We start from the raw sequence: 14436 nt of genomic DNA on the forward strand, positions 1-14436 counted from the left end.
ACACGGCTGCCAACATGAGAGCCAGAGATAATTTCAGCCTCAATTACTTTGTTCTGAAGAGCTCGACATATCATCCTAGTTCCATTATACAGACCTTGAGAAGGGGCAAGGTTTCGTAATAGAATAATTGGTGCACCCACCTTCAACTTCAATTCACCAGGAGGAATATCAGGAATTTTTAAGGATCTTAAAAACTCAGGTGAATATACTTGAGGTTGGGATGTATTGCCATCTTCAGATAAATCTACAGAGTCAGCACTGGGATAGATAGTAAAATCACCAGGTAATCGATCTAACACCAGTTCTGAAATTTTTTCAACATCAACATTTTTAGGTGTCAAGATGGCTTTTCCGACCATATAATCCACATTTTCATAATTCTCAATCAAGTGTGGATAAACAAAATCGATAAGCGCTGGTAAACCTCCTTTAGTCATCACCAAGTCCAAAGGGAGATTTATACTATCTTCTGTACCAGGAACAATGGAATTATTATCATCTCCAATATCCAAAAGAAATTTGGCAAATTTCTTTTGCTTTATGGTCTCCTGTGGATCAAGATCTTGACTAAGTCTCATATTAATAGATAATTTCATAACTTTCAAGTGTTTCCATAAAAAAGAGTGAGTCAAGCATGATGAGACAACATCAGCTCGAAGGGAACGTGGTATGACTGGTAAAACCTGCCTAAAATCACCACCAAATACGAAAACTTTTCCACCAAAAGGCTTATCAACGCAAGTGATATCACGTAAAGTCCTATCCACAGCTTCAAACGCGAACTTATGTAGCATTGGAGCTTCATCCCAGATGAAAAGCTTAGCTGCATTAATTAAACGGGCTTCTCTACTTCCACGGGAAATGTTGCAGGTTGAAAGTTCATCTAATTTTAGAGGAATTCTAAAGCGTGAATGGGCGGTTCTCCCACCATCAATCAAAAGTGCCGAAATCCCTGAAGAAGCTACAGCCAATGCGATTTCTCCACGGGATCTAACAGTTGCCAGCAACGTATTATACAAAAAAGTCTTACCGGTACCACCAGGACCATCAACAAAGAAGCAGTTACACGTATCATTAATAGAAGACAAAACAGCATCATAAATAGCTCGCTGGTCTTTATTCAGCAAAGGAACATTCTGATTTAATGCACTTTGCAATAGTGTAACATCATATGACATTTCTTCTCGAATCAGTTGATTTAACGCATCAGGACCATCAAGAAATGCAGATCCTCCCAAAAAAAGAGGCATATCAGGAAAATCTTTTAAAGATTTCGCATTCAACTGCAAGTAAGATTCCAATTGTCTCAACGCTTCCTGTTCAACTGCATCATTTACATCACTATAAAGATCACGATTTTGATATAAAATGTCTTCACAAAGAGCAACTTTATGATTATTCCACAGAATTTCAGGTGCAGCGGGCTGACAAAAGATAAGAATGGTCGCAAAAAGGAGACGTAATTGTTGACCCATTCTCATACAACATGCTTCTCTCAAACAGACATCCCATTCGGTATCATCTTGAAGAAGGCCCAAACGAATACAGGCTTCCTTAAAACTTCCACATACATGACCTTCAACTGTCTTCAAGTCATCAAAACTGGAAGCACCTCTTACATGAGTAAGCAACATTCGCAAATAATAACGTTTACCTTCTGAAGGTTGCACCATGTACAGTCTCCCAATCGTACTCGTAGCAGTTTTTCGTATATTCCACTTATGATTGGTTGAATTCCAAGTATAATAAAGTGGAAAATCAACATATCTGTAATTATGAGCAGCAGGATTCTTAGCATTTTCTTGAAACCAAGCAACTAAGGTAGTTACATGAGAGTCAGCATGATCTAAAACTTGCTGCAATTTATCATCATCACGGAAAGTAATAAGCTGCTTCTCAGGAAGATGAATCGCCAACCTTTGAACACTTGGAGAACGGCCATGCATCCTGTAATGAAAAATTCTCCAAATTGCCTCCGAAGACGAAATGTATCTCGTGTCAAGATACATCTTTATCTCATCAACGGGTTCTTTAACAGGTGATCGCAGTTCGCTAGCACTGTCAGGTCGTGAAAGCGCAACAGTAGCTCGATCGTGACCTTTGTATACGTATTTATATAGGTATTTAATAGCTAAAACTGAATTACAGATTTCAACGTTGATATGGGCGTCATATTTTTCTACCAATTCAACATTGTGAGGAACCACCCATCGGTTATCTAAACGGATGCCACGCCTAACTTCAACAAAAGAACCATTATCACGCCTACGGTAAAGAGGATATCCGTCACAATTGTCCTGTGTGGAGGATTGAAAAGATTTCGGATAATGCTTCTGGCAGAAACCATCCTTCATACACGGAGCCGAAGGATTAAGCACACCACACAGACCATGCATCATAGACAATATAACGGTCTCGTAAGCAAGAGGGTGAACATTAGGATCAGGGATTTCTGCAGAAACAATTGCATCATAATCTTCCGCAGAATGAAGCTTTGAATCTTGCGAAAGAATTAGGAGAATATGAGCATGCGGTAAGCCGCGTTTCTGAAATTCGATTACGTAAACAAACGCGGCAACTTTACCGAGGCAGTGTTTTTCACATAAATCCTTTAACAATTCTCGTAGTTTCATATGAAAAACACGTGCCGTCAAGTCAGGTCTATCCACGGCAGTTTGATGTGGCAACAATTCTCTTGTAACCTCTTGCCACTTGGGATTACATGTGAAGGTGACAAAAAGGTCAGGCTTTCCAAAGTGACTCACGATGGCCATAGCATCTTGATAGAGTTGGTACATCTGACGCGGACCACCAATAAACGTTGAAGGAAGAATTATCCGACGTCCAATATTCTGTCCAATGTCTCCAGCATCTCTATCATCAGCATCTCTGTCATCAGCATGTATGGCATCAGCAATTCCTTTATACAAATCCAAGCGAAGGGATGATTGATTAAATCTGAGATAATTCAAACGATGCTGTTCTATCTTTGAATACTGGTCTACAACATACTGCTGATACAAACGGCCAGCACGTTGCAAGCAATTACCGGGTCTAATCTGTAACCTATAAGAATAGAATTGCATAGGAGTCACCGTATCTCTTTGAGTATTTATTCGAGTGTTATCTGCAAGCAGTATATCAAGATGCCATCCATCATCACCGTTTGGGAACAGCAGCACGTATTGAAGAGGATCATAGGAAGGATGCAATTCGGATATTCTTTGTAAAGTCCCATCACGGAGGTTAAGAACAATATCTCGATTAGAAGGTTCAACTTCATAACCATCACCAACTATGATCGCAGCAACATCAGAAGCAGCAGGAGCATTATAGCGGCGGGCATCATTAGAACGATCACAAAAAATTCGCATCGAAATTTCAGCTGAATCAGCATCATTTTGAAGCAAATCTCTTACTTGACGAAAATTCTGGATATAAGGGTTAGAAGTATCCAACATATTCTGCAAATTCTGCAACATTTCGGCATTCAGATCACGCATAACATGAAGGCGATTGCTATTTTCATGATCGGTGTCATAGATATAGAGCTGAACAAATACCGGTTTCTGTCCTTCATCCGGCATCAAAGATCCTACGCGATGATAAATTTGCCCATGGATTTTAAAATTCGAGACACCTTGACCTTGAAAGCTTTCGTCAATATTAGCACCAAAAGAGGTGCATGCCAAAATTCCGTTATAAGCTCTGATGTTTTTACGAAAACTTATTGCTTCGGAACAGGAGGAAGTATATAAATCAAGTAGATAAGGAGGAGGATCAAGCACAGGAGCTAAACGGACCTTGCCACCCGCACAACACATAGCAAACCTAGGAGAAGATAGGCTGCTGTTCCGATCCTTCTCACACAACCAAAATCTCACGCCACAGTGTAAACACGTTTGATCGATGATTCCCAGATCAAGACGCCCTCCATCAAATCTCCTTTGTCGGTGACGTTCAACTCTCTCTTTTTGCAGTCTTCTTTTACGTGATACAGGAGTCTCGCTTGTAGAAGGCATATTGGAGCAGTTAAAGAAAGATTAGCGTCAAGGACAAAAGATAAGACGACATCGTGCAAATTGGGCAGCAACGCGCATAAATTAGCATATGAACACGCGAAGAAAAAGGAAATCAGGGTATCAGCACAACGGCATGGGGGAAGAATACAACAAAACGAAGGATTAGATAATTAAAGCAATATTTTTTTTCGGATTACATTGGAAAAAGTATTTTTTTCAAACAACTTTATTATAATCAAATTAAAATTTATTTAAAAAATCATCTTTTTTAAACAACTCTATTATAATAAGATTTGAAAAACATTAAAATAATCATTAACTACAAAACCGGTAAATCAACAATTTATACAATGTTATACACTTATAAATAAGAAATAATTAATTTATCAATGTTATTACTTAAAATATGTTTAAGGAACAGATAACGTTAACTACTCTTCTAGAAATAAAAAAAAATAAAATAAAATAAAAAATTACTTTTAAAATGTTTATTTTTTACAAAAGGAACGTTTATTTTTTACAAAAGCAATGCGAATTAATACAAAATGAATATACATACAAACAAAACTCAACTAATCAGGTTTATTAAAAAAAAGACGCGAAAGTAGTTAAAAAACGTGACCAAAAGCGCGATGACGAAACAAAGAAAATGGCGTCAACAAAGGGGGTAACACAACTGTATAATTATTTATACAGGTAATCTAAACGTTACAAATTTTTTTAATTATATAGATTATTGTGAAAAATACAATTTTTTTTATGAGTATGATGTCTAATTTTATGAGAATTAGATGTAATAAGTTCAATAATGTATTTGAAAACAAATTATCAGTTTAAAAATTTATTTTATAAAAATTTTTGAACGTGTGAAATTTAATTTTATTTTTTATATATAAAAAATTACTCCTGTTACGCAAATCTATATATGACTATTCATTTCTAATTTATTTGCTACGCAAATACAAATATGACGTTATGGAAATTTTACCCCTAAATACGCAAAATTCTATATGACTTAATAAAAAATTTTATATGATGAATAAGCAAATTTTTTTGTTACCGTTCATTCCAAAAGGATGGGAATAGAAAAATTATTATTAATACAACTGAGTTTTTTTGTAAAAAAAGTGATTAAAATTTCATTAACTGGAAAAATTATATTAGCAATAAAGAATTGTGTACATATGAACATATGACCTGACCGCTAATCAAATAACATGGACAGATCATGTTACATAATTCAAATTATTTATACAGACAGTATGACAGAATATTTCTCGGTTTACACAATTTTTTAAAAAGCTATCAATCGGCCGGTAAGTTGTACAACCGATACCAAAACTGCATATATATATAGTAAATAAATAATATTAAATTAATATTAATAATAAATAAATATTGCACATAATTATAATTTATTTATTAAATATATTAAATAATTCACTCAGTTTATACAATTATCGATCAGCCAGTAAGTTATATGGCCAATACCAAAACTGTGGTTTTTAATATATATATATAGTTAATAAATAATATTAATTATTTATCAATATATTAAATAATTTTAGATATAACAGCTAAGTCATATATATAGCGAATAATAATTGCATTAATTACATGATAAATAAAATGAATAATCACGTATTTTACATTATTTTTAGGAAAAAACTGGTAATTAATTACCAGAATTACAAATAAGAAAAATAAGATAATAAAATCCATGTATTACATAACACATATGATCTTCGGGAATCGGATATTTTGGCAGGTTTCGGCCTATCTTAAGATTCGGCCTAATTTTGAAGTTTCAGTCAAAATTACAAATTTCAGCCAAAATTTTGGATTTCTGGAATTTTATTGGTTAAACCCTTTCACAATTTAAAAATAGGGTTTTAGTAAAAGACCCTTTATTTTGGTATATTAACACTGAAATGTAATTAAAATTCTTACATTAATAAATACATTTTTAATTTTTTCATATAATATAAAACTATGAGTTTTACTGTTAATCATTGGAGAGTTGAAGTATCAGATAATGATTCTGAATCTTATTTGAACTCAGAACATGAAAATTTTGATAGTTCATTATTTTCAAGTTATGCAGTTCGTCAACAAGCTAATGCAGATCATTCTCGAATTCCAATTCAACCATCTTTGTTTTCTGCAAACATCACCTTTAGAGCTTATTTTCCATCCTGGCAACCTTCTATAAAATTGTGTAACTTACAAGATCGGTTTAATACAACTATTATTCTTACTCAATATCCATGTGTTCCATGTAGTTATTGTTCTCGTTTACAGTATCCAACAAAGGCAAAGTGGGAACTATATGATAGAACATTTAAATATCCTTTAGAAGAAGCTTATTCAAATAATCCACAAATCACATTAGTTTTTCATACTGATGATTCTCAACCTGCACGTATAGCAACATGTTCTTCTTGTTATAATTCTAATAATCATCTTAAAATACCAATTCCTGATTAAAGCTCTCCATAAGCCAAGCCGGCTTGAAGGCTTATAAGCCGGCTTGCATCAAGCTGGCTTGAATCTCACTTATAAGCCATCAAGCCGGCTTATTTCAAGCCAAGCCAAGCCGTGGCTTATTCAAGCCGGCTTGCAAGCTTTTTTTTTTTTTATAATTTATGTAATTTATATGAAATATATTAAATTATTTATTAAAAAAATTTATAAAATAAAAATTTTCAATAACCAAATTACGTAGTATTCATAAAGATCGGTATCAGTCATATGACTTGCCGAATCAATTTACCGATCGGTTGATAATCTATTTTTTATTTAAAACAACCGAATTCCTATAAAAATTTTTATGTAAAAACTCCGTAAAAATAATCCTTTCACGGATCCATTCACGGAAAATGAAAACAATTCGATAAATTCCATGATATAAGGTTATTAATTCCGGAAATATGAGCCTTCTACGGAAAAAGGATGGAATATAAAAAAACGGATCAACTTTTTTTACCGGAAATAGCTAAAAAAAGTTGGAACTCTACATAAACTAAACACCGGAGTGCTGTAAGTATGAGAGTTCGTGGTTATTTTTTTATTTTTGGAACGATTACTAACGTTCCTTTTCATTTTTTACTTTAGGAACGGTTCTTAGACGTCTGGAACTCTGGAATGGCAAGTCGAGGGGAGAATGGGGTATTGTTAAAACGTAAGAGACAATTCCTTCCCCGATTTTGAAGAAAAAGAATAACGCCGAGTTTCATAAAAGAGAACGACTAGATTTGCATTGTGAGGAATACCCCAAAACCCGGAACCTTTCGTATTCCCCTTTCCCTTTCGTATTCCCCTTTCCCTTTCGTATTCCCTTTCCCTTTCGTATTCCCCTTTCCCTTTCGAATTCCCCTTTCCCTTTCGTATTCCCCTTTCCCTTTCGTATTCCCCTTTCCCTTTCGAATTCCCCTTTCCCTTTCGTATTCCCCTTTCCCTTTCGTATTCCCCTTTCCCTTTCGTATTCCCCTTTCCCTTTCGTATTCCCCTTTCCCTTTCGTATTCCCCTTTTCCTTTTAACGGTTCAAATGTATTATTTCCGACGCTATTATTTGTTGCCATACCTGGAGCAGCGTAGGGATCTATTGTTGGTTGATTTTGTGGATCGTTCGTGTTTGATGTCATGTACCTAGAACCGAAAGAATTGAGAGAAAAATTTAAAACGGTATTTCCGGAGGATCTGAAGATTCTGTGAGAAAGGTTTTTGATGTTTAAATAATTGGAGTATTTTTTTGTGAAGAAGCATATCAACAAAATAATTTCTATGGAGGGTGAGGGTGTTGAACTTACCGACGTTCCTCCATCTTCGAAGTTCGAAAGAGGACGTTCAAAGTAGCAATGTTGGTCCATTTTCGGAAGAGGACTTTTAAACTATTAATGTTGGTATTTCTTCAAAAAGTAGACAGTTTATTATATAAGATGGGGAACGTTAACACGTTCATCAGTTTGGTGTTGATAAAATTTGAGGAGCAGCAAACGAACCCGTTGGAAAATAAAGTATTTGTTGTTTTTCTATAACCCATAATACTTTCAGAACGTTACTAACGTTCCTTTTCGTTTTTTACTTTAGGGAACGGTTCCTGGACTTGAATTTTGGTCTGGAACTCTGAAATGAGAAGTTGAGACTTGAGACGGGTTAAAACTCCGGAAAATAAGGTATTTGTAGTTATGACAATAATATCTTTACATTTTGGAGGCGCTTGTAGATACGAACCACTAATGGAATGGTAGTGGTCGGCATTTTTTCTATTATGGGAACGTTAGTAAACGTTACTGACGTTCCTTTATTTGGTTTTTTTTTAATAGGAACAATCCTGGAAGTTAAATATATCACCCTCAAGGTCTATATAAATATGTTTTATGGGGAAGTTGGCACTCACAATAGCATCTCCCCTTCTTATTCCTGCACGTTGTAGAGGTTGGCAAGCTTTGAGAATAGATGAAAAATGGTTGAAACTCATTTTCTTAAATCAATCAATTTGCCAATAAATTTGTCTAATTGATTTGTGAATATATTACATTAAGAATTGCCAAATTGTGTTAAAGTACCAAGATTCACACCATCCATGAGTGGAGTTATTTTGAGCTCTTCTAATTCAATATATACTTGAATAATAGTAAGGTGTGGAATGCTGAATTTTTGCATATAAAAAGAGTGCATGAATATTACCCAACTTTTTCATTACTAGTTAAATTAGCTGGATAGAAGAAGAGATACAAATGCCAAATCATTGTGGATGGATTTATCAATTATGGAATAATCTAAGATACAGGAATTGGGATTTAACAAAGTTTGATATCCAACAATCACTCTATTTACTTTTATATTTTTCGTCCTATTGGTCTAATAATAATGTATGGTCATATGATTTATACGTACTATACTTTATGCATGCATATTAAAAATTTAAATAAATGTTTGATAAGAAGATTGCTATTTTCAGTATTTTGGTTACAATTACGAATCATTATACAGATTTATGCATTAATATTGTTCTTTTTTTTAAAAACGTTTCAAAATTATTTATAAAAAAAAAAAAATTATTTTGTTGGGTTTATTCACTTTATTGTATTAATAATTTGTTTTTTTGTTTTTATAAAATTATAAAATGTCATCAGATTCTTCTAATAATACGAACAATGATAGTATCATTAACATTGGTAAAGAAGATGAAAGTTCTGTTAAAAAAAGAGTATCCCCCGTTTATCAATATTTTACATTTAATGATGAACTAAGTCGCTGGTATTGTGACTATTGTGCGTAAGTATATATTTTCATGTTTTAATATTTATTTTCATGCTTTAATATTATAAATTTACAATCTAAAATTAATTGTATTGTTTGAATAATAGGAAGGATTTTGGAGATAATACCTCAAATCTTTGGAGACATATTAAAAAAATCCATAGCGAAATTCTTGGTGAATCTGAAAAAACAAATAGTAATAATAATGAAAAAGTTAGTTTAATATTTTAATTTTCAATACAAATATTATGCAATAAGCAGTATTAATTAGAACATTTACTTGTTTATTTTTTTAAGCCTACACAGCATGGTTTTCGAAAAAAATTACTCCAATGGGTAGTACGAGATGACCAACCATTTATCACAATCGAATGTCAGGAATTTAAAAATATGGTAAAATATTTGTGGCCTAGTGTTAATGTACCATCAGCAAATACATTAAGAAGAGATTTAAGTGCAAATTTTGAGCAAGTAAAAGATAAAGTTCGCCTGGAATTACAAGTTAGTATTTAGTAATCACATAAATAATAATTATATAATTATTAAATATTAATAATAATATAATTTAAAAATAGGAAACTCCTGGTTTGCTTTCTTTTACAGTAGATGCTTGGACAAGTAAAAACCAACTACCATTTCTTGGTATATCTGTTCATTGGATTAACAAAAAGTGGGAACTACAAAGTTTAACTTTAGATTTTTGCCTTTTATCGGGACAGCATTCCGGAGAAAACCTTGCTCAACAATTTTTGAAGGTTTTGGAAGATTTTAATATAGAAACAAAAGTATGTAATTATATTGGTTTAGAAATTTTAATTTTTTTTTTAATATTTTTTTTTGATTTTAGCTTTTAGCTATAGGGTGTGACAATGCGTCAAATATGGATGTTATGCTAAATAAAATATCTAGTTCTTTACGTAGTAAAAATATTTTGTTTAATCCAAACAATCAACGTGTAAGATGTTTCGCACACATCATTAACTTAGCGGCAAAAAAAGCTGTTGAAAATCTTTATATATCTGATTTGAATGATGATGATAATTTAGATATTGGAGAAACTACTAATGAATTAATGAGTGTTATTTATAAAGTAATTTATTAATTATAAATATACTATATAACTTAAGTTTTAATACTAAAATTTATTCTTTTTATTATATTAATATTTAATATTAGCTTCGAAAATTAGTAGTAAGGATACGTGCATCTCCACAAAGAAGAGAACGTTTTCAACAGCAATGTGTTGCTATTGAACTTCCAGAGCTTGAATTACTGCCAGATATCAAGACACGTTGGAATTCTACAGAAATTATGATTGAACGAGCTTTAAAACTTCGACAAGCACTTCATAATTTCACTTCGGCTGATAGAGATTTAAAACATTACTTATTTTCAGATAATGAATGGAAGCTTATTGAAGAAATTCATTTACTAATGCAGGTTTGTAAATTATAATTATTGTTTTTTAAAAAAAATAATTATTTATTAATATTTTATGAATTTTATTTTATATAGTATTTTAAAATATGTTCAGATTATATTACTGGTCAATTATATCCTACTCTTGCCTTTACCATCCCAGCATATAATTATCTATTAGATAAAATCGAAGATATTATTGATAATAATAATATAAGAATTGAAATTAAGAATGCGGCAACTGCCGCAAAAAAAAAATTGAAGAATATTATCCTACTACTGGTGGACATATATATATAATTGCTACAGGTTAGTTGAATTACAAAAAGTGTATTTTATAATTTTTATAAATTTATATTTATTATTTATTATTCATAATTATTAAATAGCAATGGATCCACGATTAAAATTACAATATTATGATGACAATGATTGGGAGGCTGAATATATTTTAGAAGCTAAAAAAATTGTTACAGATATATGGAATAATTTTTATAAAAATAATATAGATATTAGCCAATCTTCAGATAATTTAGAAGACGATCTTCTTTCACATATTTTCAAAAAACGAAAAACTGAACGGGATGATGAATTAAAATCTTATTTTAGAGAACCAACTATATCTAAATCAACAGATGTACTTGCATGGTGGAAGGTAAATTTTATTGTAAAATTTAATTATAATAATATATATTATTAAATATAAACTTATTTTTTATTAATTTTTTTAATAGGTACAAGAAGCTAATTATCCAAATCTTTCTAAAATGGCTTTAGATTATTTAGCTATTCCAGGTTAATATTTAAATAACATTATTATAATAATATTTTTAATTATTTAATAATATATTTTTATTGTTTTTTAGCGACAAGTGCTCCTGTAGAACGTATTTTTTCAAGTGGTACCGATTTAGTTACACAAAAAAGATGTAGTTTAAAAGGTGAAACTATTAGAGAATTAATGTGTTTAAAAAGTTGGTGGAAATTAGGCTTCAATGAACCTATAATTATCAAAGATTAATTTTTTAAATTATTTTTTTTAAAAAAATCAATTTATGTATAAAACTTATATAAATATATATATAATAAAAAGAAATTATTTATCAGAATTTTTATAATTATATAAAAATAAAAAATTAATTAATTTGTTTAATAACTTATAAAATATAAATATAATTTATATTTTATTAAGGGTTTAAATCTTATATACAAGTATATTGCAATATCCTATCCTTTATAATATTTTATATAAAAGTCAAAAACACTATTTTAATTGGCTATTAAGTAAAATTGTAAAATAAGCAAAAATATATATAATATATATCTTTTAAAAGTTCTATAATATGTATATAGAGAAAATTACCAAAAAAAAAGGATGTGTTACTACATAATTGCATAAAATGTTTTTATTAAAATTAATTTTAAAGTATTCTTTTAAATTTAAAAAAGAAAATATTAAAATAATATTTTTTTTTATTTAATGATTATAAAAAAATAAAATTACTACTGTTAAATTCATTTCAATAAGATATATTAAATGGTAGTAATTTACCCTTTTATAATTACTTAATAGTAAAAAATTTAATTTGTAGTTTTTTCTAGAATTTTATAATTTTTGAGCAAAATTCATAATGCCGGCCAGAATTACAATATCACGTAATTTCGGAATTCGGGTAAATAGTTTAGCCACCAGAAAATTAATGTTACACAAGAAAAAAACACATTTCAATACGCACAAAATCCGTGTAACATAAATTTCCTTATTAGGAAATTATATTTACGAAATTTGTGTAACATAAATTTCCTTATTAGGAAATTTAATAATTCCGGCCGGCATTATAAATTAGACAAGCCGGATTATTAAGCCGGCTTGTTAAGCCAAGCCGGCTGGATTAATCAAGCCGGCTTGAAAAAATTTAATAAGCCAAGCCGGCTTGTAAATTAATCCAAGCCGGCTTATGGAGAGCTTTATTCCTGATCCTATACCTGATGAAATTCAAAGTGTGCCTTTATATCATCGAATTTATCTCTCACCTATTCATCTTAGTTGTTCATTAGGCCGAGTTCCAAATAGCAATGCTTACACAAACTATCGTCACTTAACTGGAACCTTTAACTACTCAAAAAATATTAATGCACTTGCATTATATTCTGGTACCATTGGTGCTATACTAAATAATAATCAATCAAATTCATGGTATCATTCTTCACTTGATAATGCAGCAAGATGGTTACGAGATCATAATCCTTATTTTAAACCATATCAAACTTTAATTAATCGTGGAACATGGGATGGGGCACCAATTATCTTTCCAAATGCCTCACTTAGTAATACTTCTCAAAATCAAGACCAACCATTATTTAACATTAATTCACGTCCTTCTGCTGTAATACTACCTCCCTATGAACTTGATGCAGAAATTCATAATGAAGATTACCATTATAATCGATTAATGGCAGGATTTTTAACTGATCCATATAATAAAAAATTACCAATATCTTTTTATGATAAAAATATTGAACCACTTTTATTTCCTGACCTTTTTCCATATGGAAAAGGATTTTATATAAATGATGAAAATACAAATCGGCGATTTACAGATAGTTTAGGTAATTATGCAAAATCTTTACTACTTTGTCCTGATCCCAGATGGAGATTATCTTGGTATTGGCCTCATTATATTTATTTAACAATTGAAAAATTAAGAAATCACCAAAATAGAAATCGAATTTTAAATCAATATAATACTTCACTATCACATCAATTAACAACAGCAGATTTAATTACCAATAGTATTTATACTGGACGTCCAATAATTAATGAAAAAAATACAACAACTATACCTTCTTATATTAGAACAGGAGATTCTTATTTTCGCCAAAAAGAACATCATATTAATACTATGGTTCAAGGATTTGGTTTACCACAAATTTTTTATACTATGACTATGGCTGAAAATCATTGGTCACATTTAAAAAATATTTTATTAAAAACTGATAACAAAGATCCCCTTCCTTCTAATCGTCCATTTCATACCTACTTGCATTATCATCATCGTTTAGCATCAATGCATCAATATCTTTGGAAAAATCCAAATTTAACTGATTGGGGTAACTGGTTACATCATTTTGAACGTGATGAATTTCAAAATCGTGGAGCAATTCATACACATGGTATAGCTTATTTATCTAAATCAATTTCTGAATTAATTGATTCTAATGTAATTAGAGCAGATATGCCAGATCCCAATTCTGAACCAGAATTATATGAATTGGTTAAAAAACATCAAATTCATACTTGTGATTCACGTTGTGGAGGTCCAGCTCCATCTGGTTCACGTTGCAAAAAAGGTTTTCCTCAACCATATTCAGATACTACACATGAAGATCCTAATTCCTTAAGATATATTTATCGTCGTACTAAAGAAGAAGATTTATATGTTATTCCATATCATGCACCAACATTATTTTTATGGAATGGTCATATTAATTTTCAATATGTAACAACACATCAATTTGCAAAATATATGACTAAGTATGTTACAAAATCTGAACCATCAGAATATTTTGATATTTCTGAACCTGATGCATTTCGAAAACATATTTTAGCAAGACGTCTTGGATCAATGGAATTAATGATTCTTTTACTTGGATATTCAATATGTCGATCATCAATTGCTGTTGAATTTCTTCCTTCTATTCCTCCTGAAATAAGAACTAAATCTATAA

General features: G+C 30.9%; 2 protein-coding genes across 2 annotated transcripts; both read right to left on the reverse strand.

Moving 5' to 3' along the window:
• Window positions 1–2655: 2655 nt before the first annotated feature.
• On the reverse strand, window positions 2656–4022 carry OCT59_025899 (uncharacterized protein; the record flags this gene model as incomplete). The annotated part of the gene is made up of 2 exons (XM_025309544.2): window positions 2656–2661; window positions 2766–4022. 2 exons carry the CDS (start codon window positions 4020–4022, stop codon window positions 2656–2658), a joined length of 1263 nt encoding a protein of 420 aa, XP_025169488.2.
• A 3174-nt stretch (window positions 4023–7196) lies between these two features.
• Window positions 7197–7846, reverse strand: OCT59_025900 (uncharacterized protein; the record flags this gene model as incomplete). The annotated part of the gene is made up of 2 exons (XM_066142801.1): window positions 7197–7671; window positions 7833–7846. 2 exons carry the CDS (start codon window positions 7844–7846, stop codon window positions 7197–7199), a joined length of 489 nt encoding a protein of 162 aa, XP_065992378.1.
• Between the last annotated feature and the right edge of the window lie 6590 nt (window positions 7847–14436).

The sequence above is a fragment of the Rhizophagus irregularis genome, chromosome 6, assembly GCF_026210795.1.
Source record: "Rhizophagus irregularis chromosome 6, complete sequence".
Taxonomy (NCBI): Eukaryota; Fungi; Glomeromycota; class Glomeromycetes; order Glomerales; family Glomeraceae; genus Rhizophagus; species Rhizophagus irregularis.